This window comes from Notamacropus eugenii, chromosome 5 (genome assembly GCF_028372415.1).
Source record: "Notamacropus eugenii isolate mMacEug1 chromosome 5, mMacEug1.pri_v2, whole genome shotgun sequence".
NCBI classification, from domain to species: domain Eukaryota; kingdom Metazoa; phylum Chordata; class Mammalia; order Diprotodontia; family Macropodidae; genus Notamacropus; species Notamacropus eugenii.
The window spans coordinates 280,670,428-280,687,062 of record NC_092876.1 but is presented as its reverse complement, the minus strand read 5'-3'; the positions used below and the strand labels follow the sequence as shown (position 1 = coordinate 280,687,062).

Here is a 16,635-nt window from a genome sequence, read left to right as displayed (position 1 = left end):
CCTAGTCAGCCAGGTACAAATGAGCAGAGTACTGGACCTGGAGTCAGGAAGACCTGAGTTTACATACCCTCATACATTTACCAGTGTGAACCTGAGCAAGCCACATAAGCTCTGTTTGACTCAGTTTCTGCAGCTGTAAAATGGGGATGATAATCATGGCACCCACTTCACATAGTTGCTGTAGGGATCAAACAAGAAGATAATTGGAAAGTACTTAGTACAACACCTAGCACATTGTAGGCACTTATTAAATGCTTGTTTCACACACACACACACACACACACACACACACACACACACACACACACACACCTCATAACTCCTTCCCTCTCCCTACCATATCTAATGAGATGTTCAGTCCTGTTGATTCTTTTTCAGCAATTTTGCCCTACGTCAAAAGTTTTTAACCTGGGGTCCACAGAACTCAAAGGGTTTATGGGTAGATTTCAATCTGTGAACTTGGGTGGGGAAAAAATTTGCATTTCTATTTCCACTAACCTTCTGTTTCCTTTGTAATTCTATATATTCTATTTTATGAATTTAGAAATACTTCCTTCTGAGATGGTGTCCATAGGTTTCACCTGGCTTCAGTTTCAGACTGCCAAAAGGGTTCATAAAACACACAAAAAAGGTTAAGAATCCCTGCCCTAGGTGGTATGGAAATGTGGATATCTATAGCCTTCTTTTACACTCAAACTGCTACCACCCTAGTTCAGGTCCTCATCATCTCTACTTTTTTTTCATCACTATAGCTGGTCTACCTAATGAGAAGCAGTGTGTTATGAAACACTGAATTTGAAGCCAGAGGTCCTGGGTTCAACCTTGACCCTGCTACTAACTTACCTGTGTGACATTGAGGAAGTCACTTCTCCTCATCTGTAAAATGTTGGAGTTGACTAAATCAGAGGTTCTTTACCTGAGAGTCAGGGACCCATCTGGGGGTCTATGAAGATATTTCAGAGAGACTGTGAACTTGAGTAGGGGGAAAAATTACATCTTTATCTTTATTAACCATCCGTTTCCTTTGTAATTCTAAATTTTATTTTGTGCATTTAAAACCCGTTTTTCTGAGAGGTCTTTAGGTTTCACCAGGATGCCAAAAGGTCTGTGACACAAAAAACTTAAGAATCCCTAAACTTTGTTCTGTAAGAAATGATGAGCTAGTTCAAGGACAGGGAACCTGCAGCCTGGAAGTCACCTGTGGCCCTCTAAATGCTCCTTTGGCTGAATCCAAGTGGATTCTGTTCCCCACCCCTGAGCTCATTTTGATGAAAAGACATGCATGAAATAATTAAGAGTGAAATGAATGGAATCAAGAGAACACAGATGTACGCAGTAACAGAAATACTGTTCTAAGAACAGCTTTGAACAACCAAGTCATTTTGAGTATTATAAATACTCAGATCAACTTCAAAGGACCTATGAAGGAAGATGCTGTCTACCTCCAAAGAAAGACCTGATAAAAAGAAGATTGCATAGGATACATATGTGCGTGTGTGCATGCATATGTGTGTGTATGTATACATATCTATGCATAGGATATAGATATAGCATCATATATCTACATATACACATGCACACATGTACACACACACATATATACCCTGCAGTGTGTGTATCTGTGTCAAATGGTGGTGTTCTGTAGTGCAGAATGGAGAGAGAAGGAGGGAGACAGTTTGGAATTTAAAATGTAACAAAATAAATTTAATTTTAAAAAATTGTTTAAAACCCAGACTATATGACCTCTAAGATTCTTTCTGGCTCTAGATCCTATGGCCCAAGAGGATCCAGGCCTCCAGGTGGGGTTTCATGGGCATGGAAATCACTAGAAAATAGCAACCCAAAAAAAAAGGTATTCTCTGGGGCCAGAGGCCAAAATCTCCCAGGAAGGGCAGGAAGCTAACGGAGAGCCAGCAAACCCCAGCACCAGAGCCTTCACAGCTCCTTCTATTTTAAGAACATTGTACAATACTTCTCTTCTTTCCTTCAGCTCATATACCACCTCCTCCACGAAGCCTTGTCTAATCCCCTCAGCTAAAAGGGATCTCTGCACCTTCAAATTTCTCTTAGCACTTGGGGTTGCCCCTGTGCCCCACCACATTCTGTTATATCTCATATATATTTGCATACGTGTTTCCTCCTCCTCAGTAGATGACAAGATCCATAAAGTCAAGAGCTGTGTTTGTAACTACCCCTACCCCCACCTGGTACAAGGCCCTGCACATAATAAGTGCTTTATACTTAGAGCTTGAGGGCACAGGGAATGAGCCCCAGACCTGGAATTAAGGAGTTCATATCCAATCTCTGACTCCACGCAAGTCATTTAACTTCAGTTTGCCCATCTGTAAAATGGGGATAATAATAGCACCTACCTCCCAAGGTTGTTGTGAGAATAAAATGAGAGGACATTTGTAAAATGCTTTCCAAAGCACTATATGTAGATGCTTTTAGTGGAAATGGGCATTTGCTAATAAAGGTCATGAGGGAAACCCATATGAGTTATATTTCTATAAGAATGAAAGGAAGAGGCACCAGGAGAAAAGCTGTTGTCTATAATAATGTCTTGAAGAGTTTCAAAAGCAGTTAGATATTGGTTAGATACTTATTTGATCTTCAAAAATCCTTTGAAATCAGTAGTTACAGTTCTTACCCCGCCCCCCCCTCCTTTACCCATGAGGAAACTGTATCTCAGAGAGACTAAGTGACTTGTCCTTGGTCATGTGGCTCCACACATCCTGGAAGCAAGAATCGAACTCAATCCCTCTTGACTCCAAGTTCAGTGAGTACAGCTCCATGGCATGGATGCTGAGCCCCAGAGGCCTGGCATCATGGAAATTGGGCTCTCCTACTCTGAGAGACAGCAAGGTGAAGTGCTAGGAGGCCGGCACTTCTGCCTCAGTTTTCTCATCTATAAAATGAGGATAATAATAATAGTATCCACCTCCCATGGATGTTGTGAGAGTAAAATGAGATAATGCTTGTATAGTGCTTTGTAGACCTAAATGAGGGCAGCTAGGTGGTACAGCGGAGAGAGTAGCAGGCCTGAAGTCAGGAAGACTCATCTTCCTGAGTTCAAATCCGGCCTCAGACACTTATTTAGTTGTGTGACTACTTAAGTAGTCACTCAATTCTATTTGCCTCAGTTTCCTCATCTGTAAAATGAGCTAGAGAAGGAAATGGTGAACCACTCTAGTATCTTTGCCAAGAAAACACCAAATGGATTGAAGAGTTGGGTATGACTGAACAACAACAAAACCTAAATGCTAGCTATCATCGTCATTATGATGATGGTTAGGTCGAGGAGAGCAGAACTGAAAATCATAGAACTTACAGGGAGTCCCAGTTTGGCCAGCGTGACCTGGGCATCACTTAATCTTTCTGACCTTCAGTTTCCTCATTTGTAAAATGGGAATAACAGTAGCTCTACTTTTCTCACAGGGTTGTTTCAAAGAAAGGGCTTTGTAAAGTGCTCTATATATGCCCTTTATACCCTTGTTCCAAGGAAGCAAAGAGTTGGTATTTATGGAGAACTTTACAATTTGCAAAATGTTTTACAAATACTATCTCATTTGATCTTCTCAAACACCCTGGAAGGTAAGTGCTATTAATATCCTCATTTCATAATGGGGAAACTGAGACCCCCAAAGTGACAGAGGTTATGTGACTCGCTCAAGGTCACACAGCTAGGGAGCATCTGAGGCAGAATTTGAATTTAGGTCTTCTTGACTCCAGGTCCAACACTCTATCTCCCTAACTACCAGGAAAATAGCTGAGGAGAGGTAGGTAATAATAATTTACGTAAAACAAGTCTTAACATGTATTTTTTCATTTGTTCTAGATAGGTAATGTAGGTGTTATTAACTGCATTTTATAGAGGGGGAAATTGAGACCCCAAAGTGACCTCCCTAAGGTCACAAAGCTAATCAGTGAAAGCATTGAGACTCCAACCTTGATCCTAGGTCCCTTCCAGCTCTTTTGTTGTTACTGTTAATGTTTAATTTTTTTCCAATAACATGCAAAAAAAACTAACATTCGTTTTTTATAATTTCTCTTGATCCACAAGATCGCTTTAGCGGTGTTCTAGTCTAGCCCCCTTCGTTGTACAGATTAGAAAACTGAAACCCAGAGCAGGTAGGTGACTTGACCAAGGTCACACAGGTAGTAGGTTAGCCGAGCCTTCGACCCTTTGAACTCAGGTCCTGTCGTTTCAAGTTCGTTCCACAACACCCGGAGGAAGCCAGGAGAGTGAGAAAGCAGAAAAAGGGGAAAGGAGGTAAAGTTTCTTAGAGGGAGAGAGAGGAAAAGAAGCAATGAAGAAAGAAAAAGAAGAGAAAAACGGAGGGATAGCAGGAAGAGCATCCTCCGAAAATGGAAGGCAAATCAGGAACACCACTTCTCACCGTTACGTCCACCTGGCCTCGCAGACGCAGCCCTCCCCATCCCCGGCACAATCCCCAGGCCTTTGCCGGGGCTCCGGTCCCCCGAGGGCGGGCCAGCAGCCCCCCAGCGCCAGGGGCTCTCTCCCTCGCAGGGTTTGCCCAGGAATCCCGGGCGGTTACTTGAGTGCCGCATTAAGCCAGGAGAGAGCCTGGCCGCCCGCCAGCCTCGGGAAGGGATGGATCCAGTCAGCGCAATCCCTCCCGCGCCGGCTGCGCTGATTCAGTGAAAGGCTGCCTGGGCTGGGGAGGTGGAGGCGGCTGTCCTCGCCTGACTCCTGCCGCAGGGACGCTCTCGGCGGCCGCCCTCCCCCTCCGGCCCGGGCCGCGGGCCCTCCCGGTGACATTTAACTCGCCCTTTCCCTGGAATCCCTTTCCAAAAAGGGACAAGGTTGTTTTCGGGCTCTCACCAGTCCCTTTTTATCGTATGCCAGGAGTTCAAACTGGAAGGGTTCGCCGAAGACACCTGGTCCAACTCCCTCATTTTGCAGAGGAGAAAGGTGAGGCCCTAAGAGGACGAATGACTCGCCCAAAGACCCACAGCGAGGAAGGAGCTTTGTTTTAAACCTAGATTACGGCTTCATCCCAGGCTCTGTCCGTTGCACCAAGTCGTTTCTTCCCCCCACCCTTTTAGGGTCCAGAATCACCGCCAGTCAGCCAGGACTCCCTAAGACGGGAGCGCCTAGCTTTCCACTCCCCTGAACCCCGACAAAGCCTTTGGTTTTTCTTCTCTGGATTCTGGAATGGACAGTCTAGCTCTGCCTCTGGTGCCCAGGGCCAGCGCATCCGAGAGGCATCTGAGAACGTGGGTCCTTCAGTCAGATCCAAACCCATGGGCATCCGTAAGCCAGGCGTGGCAAGCCCGCAAACACCGCGTTATGGGCTTGTGCGAGAGGTTTGGGGAGTCTTTACATCTGCTTTACTATTTTCCAGAGAACGGAGGCTGCACGGCTGTAAACAAACAATTTGTCACTAGAAAGTCAGGGAGGAAAAGGGCCCAGAATGATCTGCAAAAATCTCCCCCAAAAAATGCTTCTGCAGAAATGCCCGGACTTTCCCCTGAGAGAGCTCCCGGGGATAGGAATTTATTGCTACTTGAGCCGCTGACACCCTCAGGAGATTTCCCCCAGCCACCAGCTTCCGACTTTTCCCCTTCCTCTCCCTGACATATTTGAGTATCTCTTGGTTTTGCATGTGTGTCCCTAAACAAGGCGATCCTCGGATTTAATCATTTTCCAATTCCTGCTTATATCTAGCCTGAATCTATCTTGCTATTTCCTCTTTCCCTGTCCAAGAAGAAAATGAAGGGAGGAGGAGGAGGAAGAGGAGGGGGGAGGAAAAAGGAGAAGGAGAGGGCGGAGGAAAAAGGAGAAGGAGGGAGAGGAGGAAAGAGGGAAGAGAAGAGAAAGGAAACCCAGAAGAAAAAGAATGGGGTGCTGAACATATAGTATGTCATATGGGAAACCAAAGGTGATGTAGTCCAACTACCCTTCTTTTACAGATGAGGCAACTGAGGCCCAAGGAGGTTAAGTGGCTTGCCCCAGGTCACAAAGATATTCAGTAAAAGTGAGCCTCTAAGTGTAGGAGCCATAACAAGATTTGGAACCATCACAACTGATTTCTGTAGGAGCTTAGATTTAAAGCTGGAACCCACCACCTTAGAGCAATCTCAGCTCTAAGCTAACCCCTTCACTTTATGGATGAGGAAACTAAGGTCCTTAGAGACTGGATGATTTGCCCAAAGTCTCATAGATAGTAAATGACAGAGATGACATATGAACACCCAGGTTCTTGAACTCCAAAGCCAAGTGCTCCTTACTTCTACTCTACCATCCCATGTCTGCCTGGGTGCTCATGGACAAATCTCTTCTCTTCTCTGGTATAGCTTTTCCTCATATGTAAGATAGGCAAGTAAGTGGCACCATAGTGCACAGAGCCAGGAAGACTCATCTTTCTGAGTTCAAATCCAGCCTCAGACACTTACTAGCAGTGTGACCTTGGGCAAGTCACTTCACCCTGTTTGCCTAAGTTTCCTCATCTGTAAAATGAGCTGGAGAAGGAAATGGTAAACCATTTCAGTATCTTTGCCAAGAAAACCCTAAATGGGGTTACAAAGAGCTGGACACAATTGGAAAACAACTAAACAAAGATGAAGGGACCTTAGATTTTACCTAAAGTGTCTTTCAGTTTCAGGTCAATGCTCTTGAATACTTTTTGAACAAACATGAGAGAGGTGAGGGAGATAACCACCGTCCAGCAGAAATCTGCTTGGCACCCTGCTGGTTTTGTGTTCCTTTACAGAACATTAGTGAATGAGTCATCCTAGACATCCTCTTGTCCCCTCACAGCCGTACATGCACACCCTCCAGAGAAGTGAAATGTTCAATATCATAAAGCTTGTTAATGGTAGATCCAGTTTCCTGACTTCTAGGCCAACGTTCTTTCCAGGACACCACTTTTTCTGCCTAGTATCCTTTGTTATTAACTAAACACATTGCAATTTAAAAATCCATGACATTCTGGCCAGTGCTTCCTTTCACCTCTGCTCCCAAAGGGACCTGGGAACAGTTAAGCCGGACAGATGATGCTGTTTGGGCAGAGATGCACCCGTTGCCTTCCCTCAGCTCCTGTTTCCAGAAAGCTGCCTCTAACAGATGACCTTCTAACTGTAGGCTTCAGCTCTTCTCACCAGAGGCCTTCATTCTCTTCCATCATCCTTCTGACCCTGAGTTAGAGGAGCCAAGATGCTGCAAAATCCATAATGGCTGCATCTGTGGAAGAGATCTGTTCTAGCTGGCCCAGGTGAACATCCAAGAGCTGTGGGGACCCCCCCTGGAAAAGAAGGGGTACTCCACTCTGAGACCAAATTTCCTTTCCCAGTAGCCTTATATCCAAATGAAACCATCTCAATCCCTATAAGCACACAAAACAGAAAGGGAAAAGGGGAATTTGACATGACTGACTGCGACAGAGTCTGCACTCTCTCTTTAAAGATGAGGAAGCAATTTCTTTGAGTCTCAATGCAGAAGAGCGCATATTGCTGCCTGACTCCTGTGTGTTTAGGTGGATGACTTATCTGTAATACATTCAGGGTTTCCAGAGCCAATCATTTCTGTTTCTACTGTGGCCGGGAGGAAGAAAGGGGCAAGCTGAGAGGTGGTTTCTGATTGACGAAGAACTCCTTGGAAATGAAAGACCAAGTAACAACTCTGGGGGGACAAAAGCAGGAACATAGGCTGCCCTTCCCACGTCCCTTCAAGTAGGACTATTTCTGAGTCCCAATAGTCCCAATTTTAAGAAATTCAACCTTTGTTATGGGTCTATTCCATGTCAAGCACTGTGTAGGTATTGGGAGTACAGAGGTAAATGTAAAATAGACCCTGCTGTCTAGATGTTTATGATCTAATTCTGGGAGCTAGCATGGTGTAGTGGACAGATTTTCTGGATTTAAGAATCAGAGGACCTGGGTTCAGATCCCAGCTCTTCTCCTTACTAGCCAGGTCACCCTGAAAAAAAGTTGTTTCATCTCTCTGAGGCTGTTTCCTCATCTGTAAAACCAGATAACCTCTCTCGTCCCTTCCAAAGCTATAATCCCATTAGACTGTGAACTCTTTGAAGGTCAGAGACTATATTTTGCCTCTTTTTGTTTTCCTAGTGCTTGGCACATAGTAGGTGCTTAATAAATGTTAATTGATTGACTACACTATGAAATGAGAGGTAATTTACATAATACAAGCAAGGGAAAGTGGGATTTAGTGTAAAGAAGAGATCTAGGTAAGCAATATACAAGAATCTGAGCAGGAGAGAAAATTTTCAGGGTTCTGCCTCCTCAACCGCTATTTCTCTACATCTTGTTAGGTCCAGCTAACCAGATAGACTCATAAATGGGAATTAAAGTTTCACAAAGTGCGGGGCTTAAGGAGTTGTGATCTAGCAGAAAGAACACTGGGCTTGTGCAAAAACAAAACAACAAAACAAAACACTGAGTTTCCCATGGGGTCTATCTCTCATCCTGCTACCTGGTTGACCTTGGATAAACCATGAAGTGTCCTGGTCTGGTTTCCTCATCCACAAACTAGACATAATAACAACTCCTTTGACTTACCCAGAGGCAAAAATAAGAAAAAAGATCTGCATCTTACTACAGAAACTGGGTAAATGGTTGGACACAAACAGCAATCATTAATGTTGCAGCGTAGACCTGGAAGTAAGTGTCTAGTAAAGTACCTGCAGGAATTGGTTCTTAACCCTGTGCTAACAATTTTAAAGCCATAGATGGTAAGCATATCAAATTGTCAATTGACCTAAAGTTGAGAAAGATAGTTAACATATTATATGGCAGAGTGAGAATACAAAAGGCTCTTGACAGGCTAGAACACTGGGCCAAACCCAGTGAGGGAGAATTTAAAGAAATGATTGTAGGCTGTTCCTTTAAACAAGGAATTTTAAAATTGGACTGTGTGGATTAGAATTTTTTAAGTCTACAAGGAGAAATGTGGCTAGACAGTAATTTGTCTGAAAAATATCTGAGATTTTAGTGGACTGGAAGCCCCATATAGGCACTTAGGTGGTACCATGGTTAGAGTGCCAGACCAGGAGTTAGGAAGATTCATCTTCCTAAGCTCAAATCTAGCTTCAGATACTTACTAGCTGAGTGACCCTGGGCAAGTCACTTAATGCTGTTTGCCTCAATTTTCTCATCTATAAAATGAGCTGGAGAAAGAAATGGCAAATCCCTCTAGTATTATTGCCAAGAAAACTTCAAATGGGGTTACAAAGAGTTGGACACAATTGAAAACTGCCTGAACAACACATTCCATTAGAATGAACAGGATGATACAGTAGGCCAAAGCTAAAGGAAATTAAATTGAATCTTAAATTAAATTAAAAGATACATAACTCCTACAACTAGGAGTCTCACTATCCACTGTCCTGGTCCACATGTAGAGTATTGTTTTCTGCTCTAGGAGCTACATTTTAGGAAGGGTACTGATAATGTGGAGTCTCAGGAAGGACTCTGACACGGAAGCAAACAAAGCATCCCCTTTCCATCCTCCTCTTAGGAATATTAAGAAAGGATTTTAAGATTATCCTAAAGCCTTTGGACTAATTTGAAGGCAAGAAGTTCTATTAGTATTTAGTCAAATTTCTAAGGAAAGAATGCTCCACCCTAGAACATGCAACCACTACTGGAGCCTTCTCAACCTGGAATATCCCTCTATAAAGTTTATCCCCTTCTCCCACTGGTGACTTCCTCCTAAAGCCTCCATATTTTGGAGGGTCCCAAACTGGCCTTAAATCCTATTCCTGACTTGTAGACTTCAAAACCAGGACCCTACCCACCACCTTTTTTCTACCTTCCGAGTGTGTGAGTGTGTATGTATGTGTGTGTGTGTATGTGTGTGTATGTTTGGGTATGTGTATCTGTCTGTCTGTCCCCCCATTAGAATATAAGTTCCTTGAAAGCAAAGACTCTTTTTGCAAACTTCCTTTCTAACTTCCTTTCTCTTTTCCTTTCTCCTTTCCTTCCTTTCTTTTCTTTTCCTTCCTTACTTCTCTCCTTACTTTCATCCTTTCCCCCTCCTTCCTTCCTTTCTCCTACTTTCACATCTTCTTTTCTTCCTTTTTTCGTCCTGCCTTCCCTCCTTATTTTCATTCTTTCTTCCCTCTTTCCTTATTGCCTTTCTCTTTTCCTTCTTTCTTACCTTCCTTTCTTCTCTCTTTCCTTCCTCACTTCCCTTATGTTCATCCTTTCTCCTCTCCTTCCTTTCTTCCCTCACTCATTTCTTCCCTCCTTCCTACTGTCCTTTCTCTTCTTCCTTACTTCCTTTCTCCTCTCTTTATTTCTTTCTTTCCTTTCTTCCCTTCTTCCTTCATTCTTTCCTTTCATTCTTCCTTGCTTCTTTCCTTCCTTCCTTCTTTCTTTCCTTCCTTCCTTTTTGAGTCTAGCCCTTATCTCTTAGGAAAGTATGTAAAAGGTCAAGAACAAAGTCAAGGCTCCTGATACTGGATTAAGGTTGGTAACCAAATTTAGAACTAGTAATAGATCCAGTCTGCTTAAGGTCATTTGACCTTTCCCATCCTCCAACGGGATTAGAGTTATAACCTATCTAAAACCAATACTCTCTTTTCCCATTTCCTGAAGGGATTAGGGAATTGAACCCGGGAGGCAGTCCTTTTGATTATTTCCAGTCATCTGTCACCAGTTAGAGGGATTCAGTGGTTTTAGAAGACTGATTCTCAGGGGTATTCTGAAAAAAACAATTAAGCAGGTATTATTGTCTAAGGATGATAAGGTAGAACACGAACCCTGAAATGTGTCATTTTTTCCTTGTTCAAGATTCCTATAAATGCTATTTCAAAATGTCTTGTGTGGGAGACATGTATGAGGGCACGGGGAGCCTGTCAGTTATTTAGAATAATGTTAAATTAATATAAATTGTTGCTGGCAATCTACCAAAAGGAACTGAAGGAAGTCAGGGAATTTATCCTGGACAAGAGAAGACTTGTCAAGTCTTGTGGAATAGTGGGGAGAGAACTGCCCTGGGATTCAGGAAGACCCAGAGTCAACACTTGCCTCAGATGTACCCCAACACTGAGACCCTGGGCAAATTAGTTAACTTGTTAATGCCTCGGGCAACTTTCTAAGACTATAAATTGCATAGCAATTTAAGGGGATTTCCTCACTTCCCAATGAGGAAACTCTCAACCAACAAGAAAGACCTGGGGGAGGGGGAATGAGATATATGTCTTCAAGTATTTCAAGCATTGCCATTTAAAAGAGGAATTAGATTTGTTCTGCTTAACCCCAGAGGCAAAAAAGTAGTAAAAGTCGATAGAGTAAGGGAAAGGTGGATTTGTTGTTTAGTTGTGTCCAACTCTTTGTGACTCCCATTGATCATCCTGTCTATGGGGTTTTCTTGGCAAATATACTGGAGTGGTTTCCTTCTCCAGTAAATAGAAGCAAACACAGGTTAAGTGAATTGTCCAGTGTCCCACAACTAGTGTCTGAAGCTAGATTTGAACTCAGGTCTTGCTGACTGCAGGCCCAGTGCTCTATCCACTATGCCACCTAGCCACCTCCAAGGCAGGTTTAGGCATGGGGTACAGAAAACCATCCTAACAATGAGGTAGTCCAAAAGTAGAATAGTAAATTCGCTCACACTGAAGGTCTTTAAGCAAAGATTGGATTGGCTACTTGAGTATGTTGTAGAGGAATGGGTGGGACTAGATGTACTCCAAAGTCCCTTCCAACTCTCAGATTCTGTGATTCAAGTTTTCTAGGAAAAGGTAGATAACTCCTGGTTCATCTTAGCAATACCTTCTATCCCTGTAGATGGGGTTTCATCTCTCATTTCCATGCCTTTGTACAAGTTATCTCCTAGGTCTGGAAAGCATTCCCTCCTCAATTCCACCTCTTTCCCAGCTTCCTTCAGAGTACAACAAAGGCCTTTTTTGATTCCCTCCTTCCCCATCATTATCACTTCTCTCTGAAAATTACTTTGTGTCGAAGACCAACGGTGATGCACTTGGCTACTCTGATCAAGACAATGATCCAAGATCCAAAGATCCAAAGGACTCATGAAGAAAAATGCTATCCACCTCCAGAGAGAGAACTGATGAACTCTGAATATAGATTGAAGAATACTTTTTTCCATTTATTATATTTTCTCACTTTTTTTCTTTCATTTCTTTTTTTGCAACATGGCTAATATGAAAATATGTTTTGTATGACTCCATATGTACAACTGATAGATTGCTTGCCTTCTCAATAGGTGGAGGAGTGGTTGGTGGAAGAGAATTAAGAACTCAACTTTTTTTAAAATGAATATTAAAATAAAGAATAATTTTTAAATTACCTTGTATTCATTTACTTATATGCAATATTTTTTTGTGTTCTCTTTTCCCCCAGTAGAATGAATGTATGCACTTTGAGGAAAGGGACCATTTCATTTTTGCCTTTCTATCCCCCATGCCCAGAACTCAGTAGCCCTTAATATTTGTTTGCTCAGTCTTTTTGGACTGTTATCTACTCTGTTAACGTTGTTAAGTTCCCATACTTTGATCGTGTTTATTGCCTTTCTCTGTGCCTCCAGTAAAGAAAATGCTTTCACAGGTTATGAATCATGAGTAGGTACCAGACTGGGGATTATGCTAGTGGGCTCAGCAATACTTTGCGCTCCAGAATCTCCATAGGAATAGGAGAAACCAGGCATTAAAGGCTGAATGCCCCAGGCCTAAAATGAAACCTAGTCCAACAAAAGGGTTGCAATGTTGAGCTCCAGAAGGTAAGTAGGAGGAAAACCCCTAACTGCTTGATAGATAAGATGCAGAAACACAAAAAGGGGGGGGGAGGGGGGAAGGGAGGGAATTTTAACATAGAGTAGATTTCATTGATTTCTCCAAGGAGAAAGGTCTGTGGACAATCTAAGCTCTGAATACCTTACTGTGCTTTATTTTTCTTTTGTCCAGTTATACTTTTGCCTCACCTTTTGTGTAATAAAAAAGCTGTGAGAAGAAAGAGAACTGGATTTCAAATAACAGGACCTGGGTTCAAATTCTGATTCTGCGATTTACTATTCATGTGACTTTGGATAAATCGCTTAATCTCTCTGGGCCTCAGCTTTCACATGTGTAAAGTAAGGGGGTTGGATTAGGTGACCTCTAAGGTCCTTTCCGGTTCTAAATCTATGATCCTTTCAGTCTACAACATCATGGCAGATATAGCATATACGTGGTATACAGCAACTCTTTCTGATTCTATTTGACCCAGGACTAGTTTGAAGCAGGGGAAGGGGAGAATATATCTCTTAGACATGGAAAAATTGTGGGAAAAGCTGGTAGATTTTTGTCCAGAGGGTTGTTGGACCATGATAAGAATGGGTTTGAGCTTCACAAGTAAAACATTGTTCCCAGGGTAGAAAGGCAGGTCTGGGAATTCATCTCTGAGGCTCTCAGATCTGAATTTCTACCGTCTCTGCTGTCAAAGAGCTCAGAGTCTTATTGGGGAGGCATCATGTAAGCAACTATGTACTAACAAGATCAATAAGCCTACATCAGATTGCATGTCATCTTGGGAAGGGGGAGGACAGGGCGAGGAGAAATTTTAGAGCTAAAAATCTTATAAAAGTGAATGCTGAAAATGGAAAGCAAATATTTTAAAAAAAAGAATGAAAAAATATTTAAAAATCAAGATATATACAAAATAAATTGGAGATAATCAATAGAGGAAAGGCACTAAGATTAAGGAGGACTGGGAAAGATTTCTTAGAGCAACTGAGATTTGAAGGAGGTCATGGAAGCCAGGAGATGAAGATAAGGATGGAGAGATTCCAGGCATGGGGAACAGCCTGAGAAAATGCCTAGACAGGAGATGGAGTGAGGAACAGTGAGGAGGACAGAGTCATTGAATCCAATCACAGCCATTTAGCCGATTGAAGAGGTTCAAATTCATGATAAAAGTGATTTTAAATTTAAGGTCAGTAAATATTTATTAAGCATTGACTGGGTGCAGAACCCTGGTCTAGGGGAGATAGAGACTTTAATACATTCCCGTCCCTGGTGGTTTTTAGTCTAGTTAGAGGAATTTCACTCACCCAGAGTCCACTATAGTCATGCGTAGTAAGTGCTTTCAAGATGTTCAAAGTAAAATCCATTCTGAGGTCTGAGAGAGAAAGCTAGACTAAGGAATTCCCCTTAGACTCATGAAGAAGGAGCATTTGGCCCTCAGTTTTAGACGATATGTAGGAATGTAAAAGGTAAAAACCTGCCGGATCCTAGAGGATCGTGGTGAGTGGAGGAAGGAAGGGGCCCCTTTTTTATTACTATTTATTTTGAAAATCACATTTATTTCTGAATCCCATCCTCCTGCCCTGGGGAGCCATTCCTTACTCCCCACTTTTTAACAGAGAGAAGACAAACTGTTTCTAAGGGCCTTGGGTCCCCTATGGTGCAGGTAGTCATCTTCCCTGCCCAACCCTCCTTCTTCTCTGGCTCCTTTTCCCTGATATGCTTAATTGCTGTGATCAGTGTTTAATTATCACTTGCTAGGGTGTTATGTTGTATAAACCCCTTTCCCTTGGTAATGTACTTATAAAGGATGAGCTTAATGAGCAGCCAATTAAGGAGAAAGTGAGTGCTCAGCTCTACTTCAAGGAAGGAAAGAGAGAGGGCTGAATCAGAAGGGGAAGGGGAAGAAGGTCCCCCAAGCTTGAAGTTGGAACTGTTGATTGTTTCCTCTGTTTTTGTAGGAGACTTGGGGCTAGAAGGGCCAGGTAGGTCCCAGGGCCCATTTGGGGACCATAGGTGATTCACCTATTGAAGTGAAGAAGAAAGCTAATGGTGGTTCAAAAGTGTCAGCTTTATCCAATCCGTAGCCTGGGGAAGGATCCAGTTGTTTGCAAAGCTTCGTTACGGTGGTGAGGGTATCTCAGGACTTGTTTATATCCAGGTAGGGCCCTTGGGGGCAGGCAGGAAGCAGAAAGGTTGCCTAGGGAGAGGCAGCAGAAGCCTTTCCGTTGTCTCTGCACCCAGTGGGGCCTTTCTTGGCCTGGCTCTGCATGCCAATACCCCAAAGGTCCCTTCCCCATCAGAAGTCTTGTCCTGATATCCTCAGATCTATTTTCTGGCTCCCAGTGGTAGATTCTGATCCCCCTGGGACCCAAGTATATTAACCTCCCTACTAAAGTCAGATATTTCTGCAGTCTTGCCAGGGCTTATTTCTAATTCAATTTTATTTTGAGTTTTGAACTTTCTCCCTCCCATCTCCCCTTTCCCCATGCATTGAGAAGGCAAGAAAAACAAAATCCATTACAAATATGATGATCAAGCAAAACCCCACAACAGGGCTTATTTCTAAATTTGGAATAGGTAGAGACAAATCCCTTCTCCCTTCACCCTCCTCACACTTGACTCCTACCTCCTCAGCCTAGGGTGATTGCTATGAGACTTTGGAACTAACTCCTGGGATTTCACTTGACTCTCTTGATGGGAAAAGAAGAAGGGGCTGAATTAAAGGCTCTCAGCATACCCAAGCTGCTTGTGGAATATCCTTTCCCTGACTTAGTACATATGGTGATAATAGTAACATTAATATGGACATTAATGTTAAATAATCATAAATTGCAATCATATGATGCTTGCTTCCCCCCAGAACTAAATGAAAAACATTTGTCTACCCTTGTGTCAAATCATGGTGTGTCCCCACTAGGATGCCATATAGTTCTAATCTCCAAGGATAGGTAATGGGACTAGAGAAGGTGGAAATTTGGATCTGAGAGCCTCAGGGATGCATTTACCATCAGTATCCCACTTCTGCCATGACTTTGTAGACTGAAAGGGGCATCAATTCGGAACCAGAAGGGATCTCAGAGGTCATCTAATCCAGCTTCCTTACTTTACACATGTGGAAGCTAAGGCCAAGAGAGATTAAGTGATTTGTTTAAAGGCACATGAGTAGTTAGATGACAGAACTAGAATTTGAACCCAGGTAGGAGTTACCTAAACAGATGTGCAGTGCTAGCAGAACCAACAGAGTAGTGGAAACTCAGGTCCAAGAGAACCCTAAGTCCTCTAGAATGAATGAGACCTTCCATATGGGGTTTTTCTTCAAGAATACATCCAGTTTCTAGAAATATTTATTAAATTCCTAGTATACTACAGCATTACACTGAAAACTGAAGATAATAAATTGAGATAAACCCCAGCCTCTGTCACCATTGAGTTCAGAGTCTTAGTCACATGTGATTTTGGCTTGTCCTTTGTTCTGGAAGAGGAGCATGGCATGAGGAAGATGATGCTATGTCTTGCAAGTGAATTGGATTTAAGTGAGCGAGGGCTGTGCAAAGTCACCAGCCTCCATTTCTCCTCCAGAGCCATCTGGGTCCAGTGGCCAGATATAGATCAGGACAAGTGGAGATGGCCCAGGATTTAGTGGGAGATCTTGGCCTTTAAAAGCTAAGGTCTTTCTGAGTTCTCACTTTGACTGAGGCAACACCCATTCAGTGATTAGGTCTGTTTAAGAGGTGAGCCAATGGATGGCCCCTTTAATAAAAAAAAAAATCTAGTCATATACAGAAATAATGATGATATGGTTATAGAAAAAGAGAAATTCATACCAAATTTTATGAAACTTCCAAGAAATGAAAGGTTATTTTTGATTTGGGGGTGAGATGGAGCATGCATTGACAGAGAACTACAT

At 42.8% G+C, this 16,635-nt stretch overlaps 1 protein-coding gene across 3 annotated transcripts in view; it reads right to left on the bottom strand.

The window, feature by feature from the left end:
- The window catches only part of SCN4B (sodium voltage-gated channel beta subunit 4), a 34,174-nt gene that overhangs the window by 14,681 nt on the left and 2,858 nt on the right, over positions 1-16,635 (bottom strand). The window contains exon 1 of one of the 3 annotated variants that reach the window (XM_072613092.1): positions 4,401-5,360. The exons of the other annotated variants lie outside the window; for them this stretch is intronic. Within the exon in view, the coding sequence (XP_072469193.1) occupies positions 4,401-4,572 (172 nt within the window). The 5' untranslated portion in view covers positions 4,573-5,360. Of the gene's footprint in view, positions 1-4,400; positions 5,361-16,635 lie in introns of those variants that run through there. 3 annotated transcript variants of the gene reach the window in all.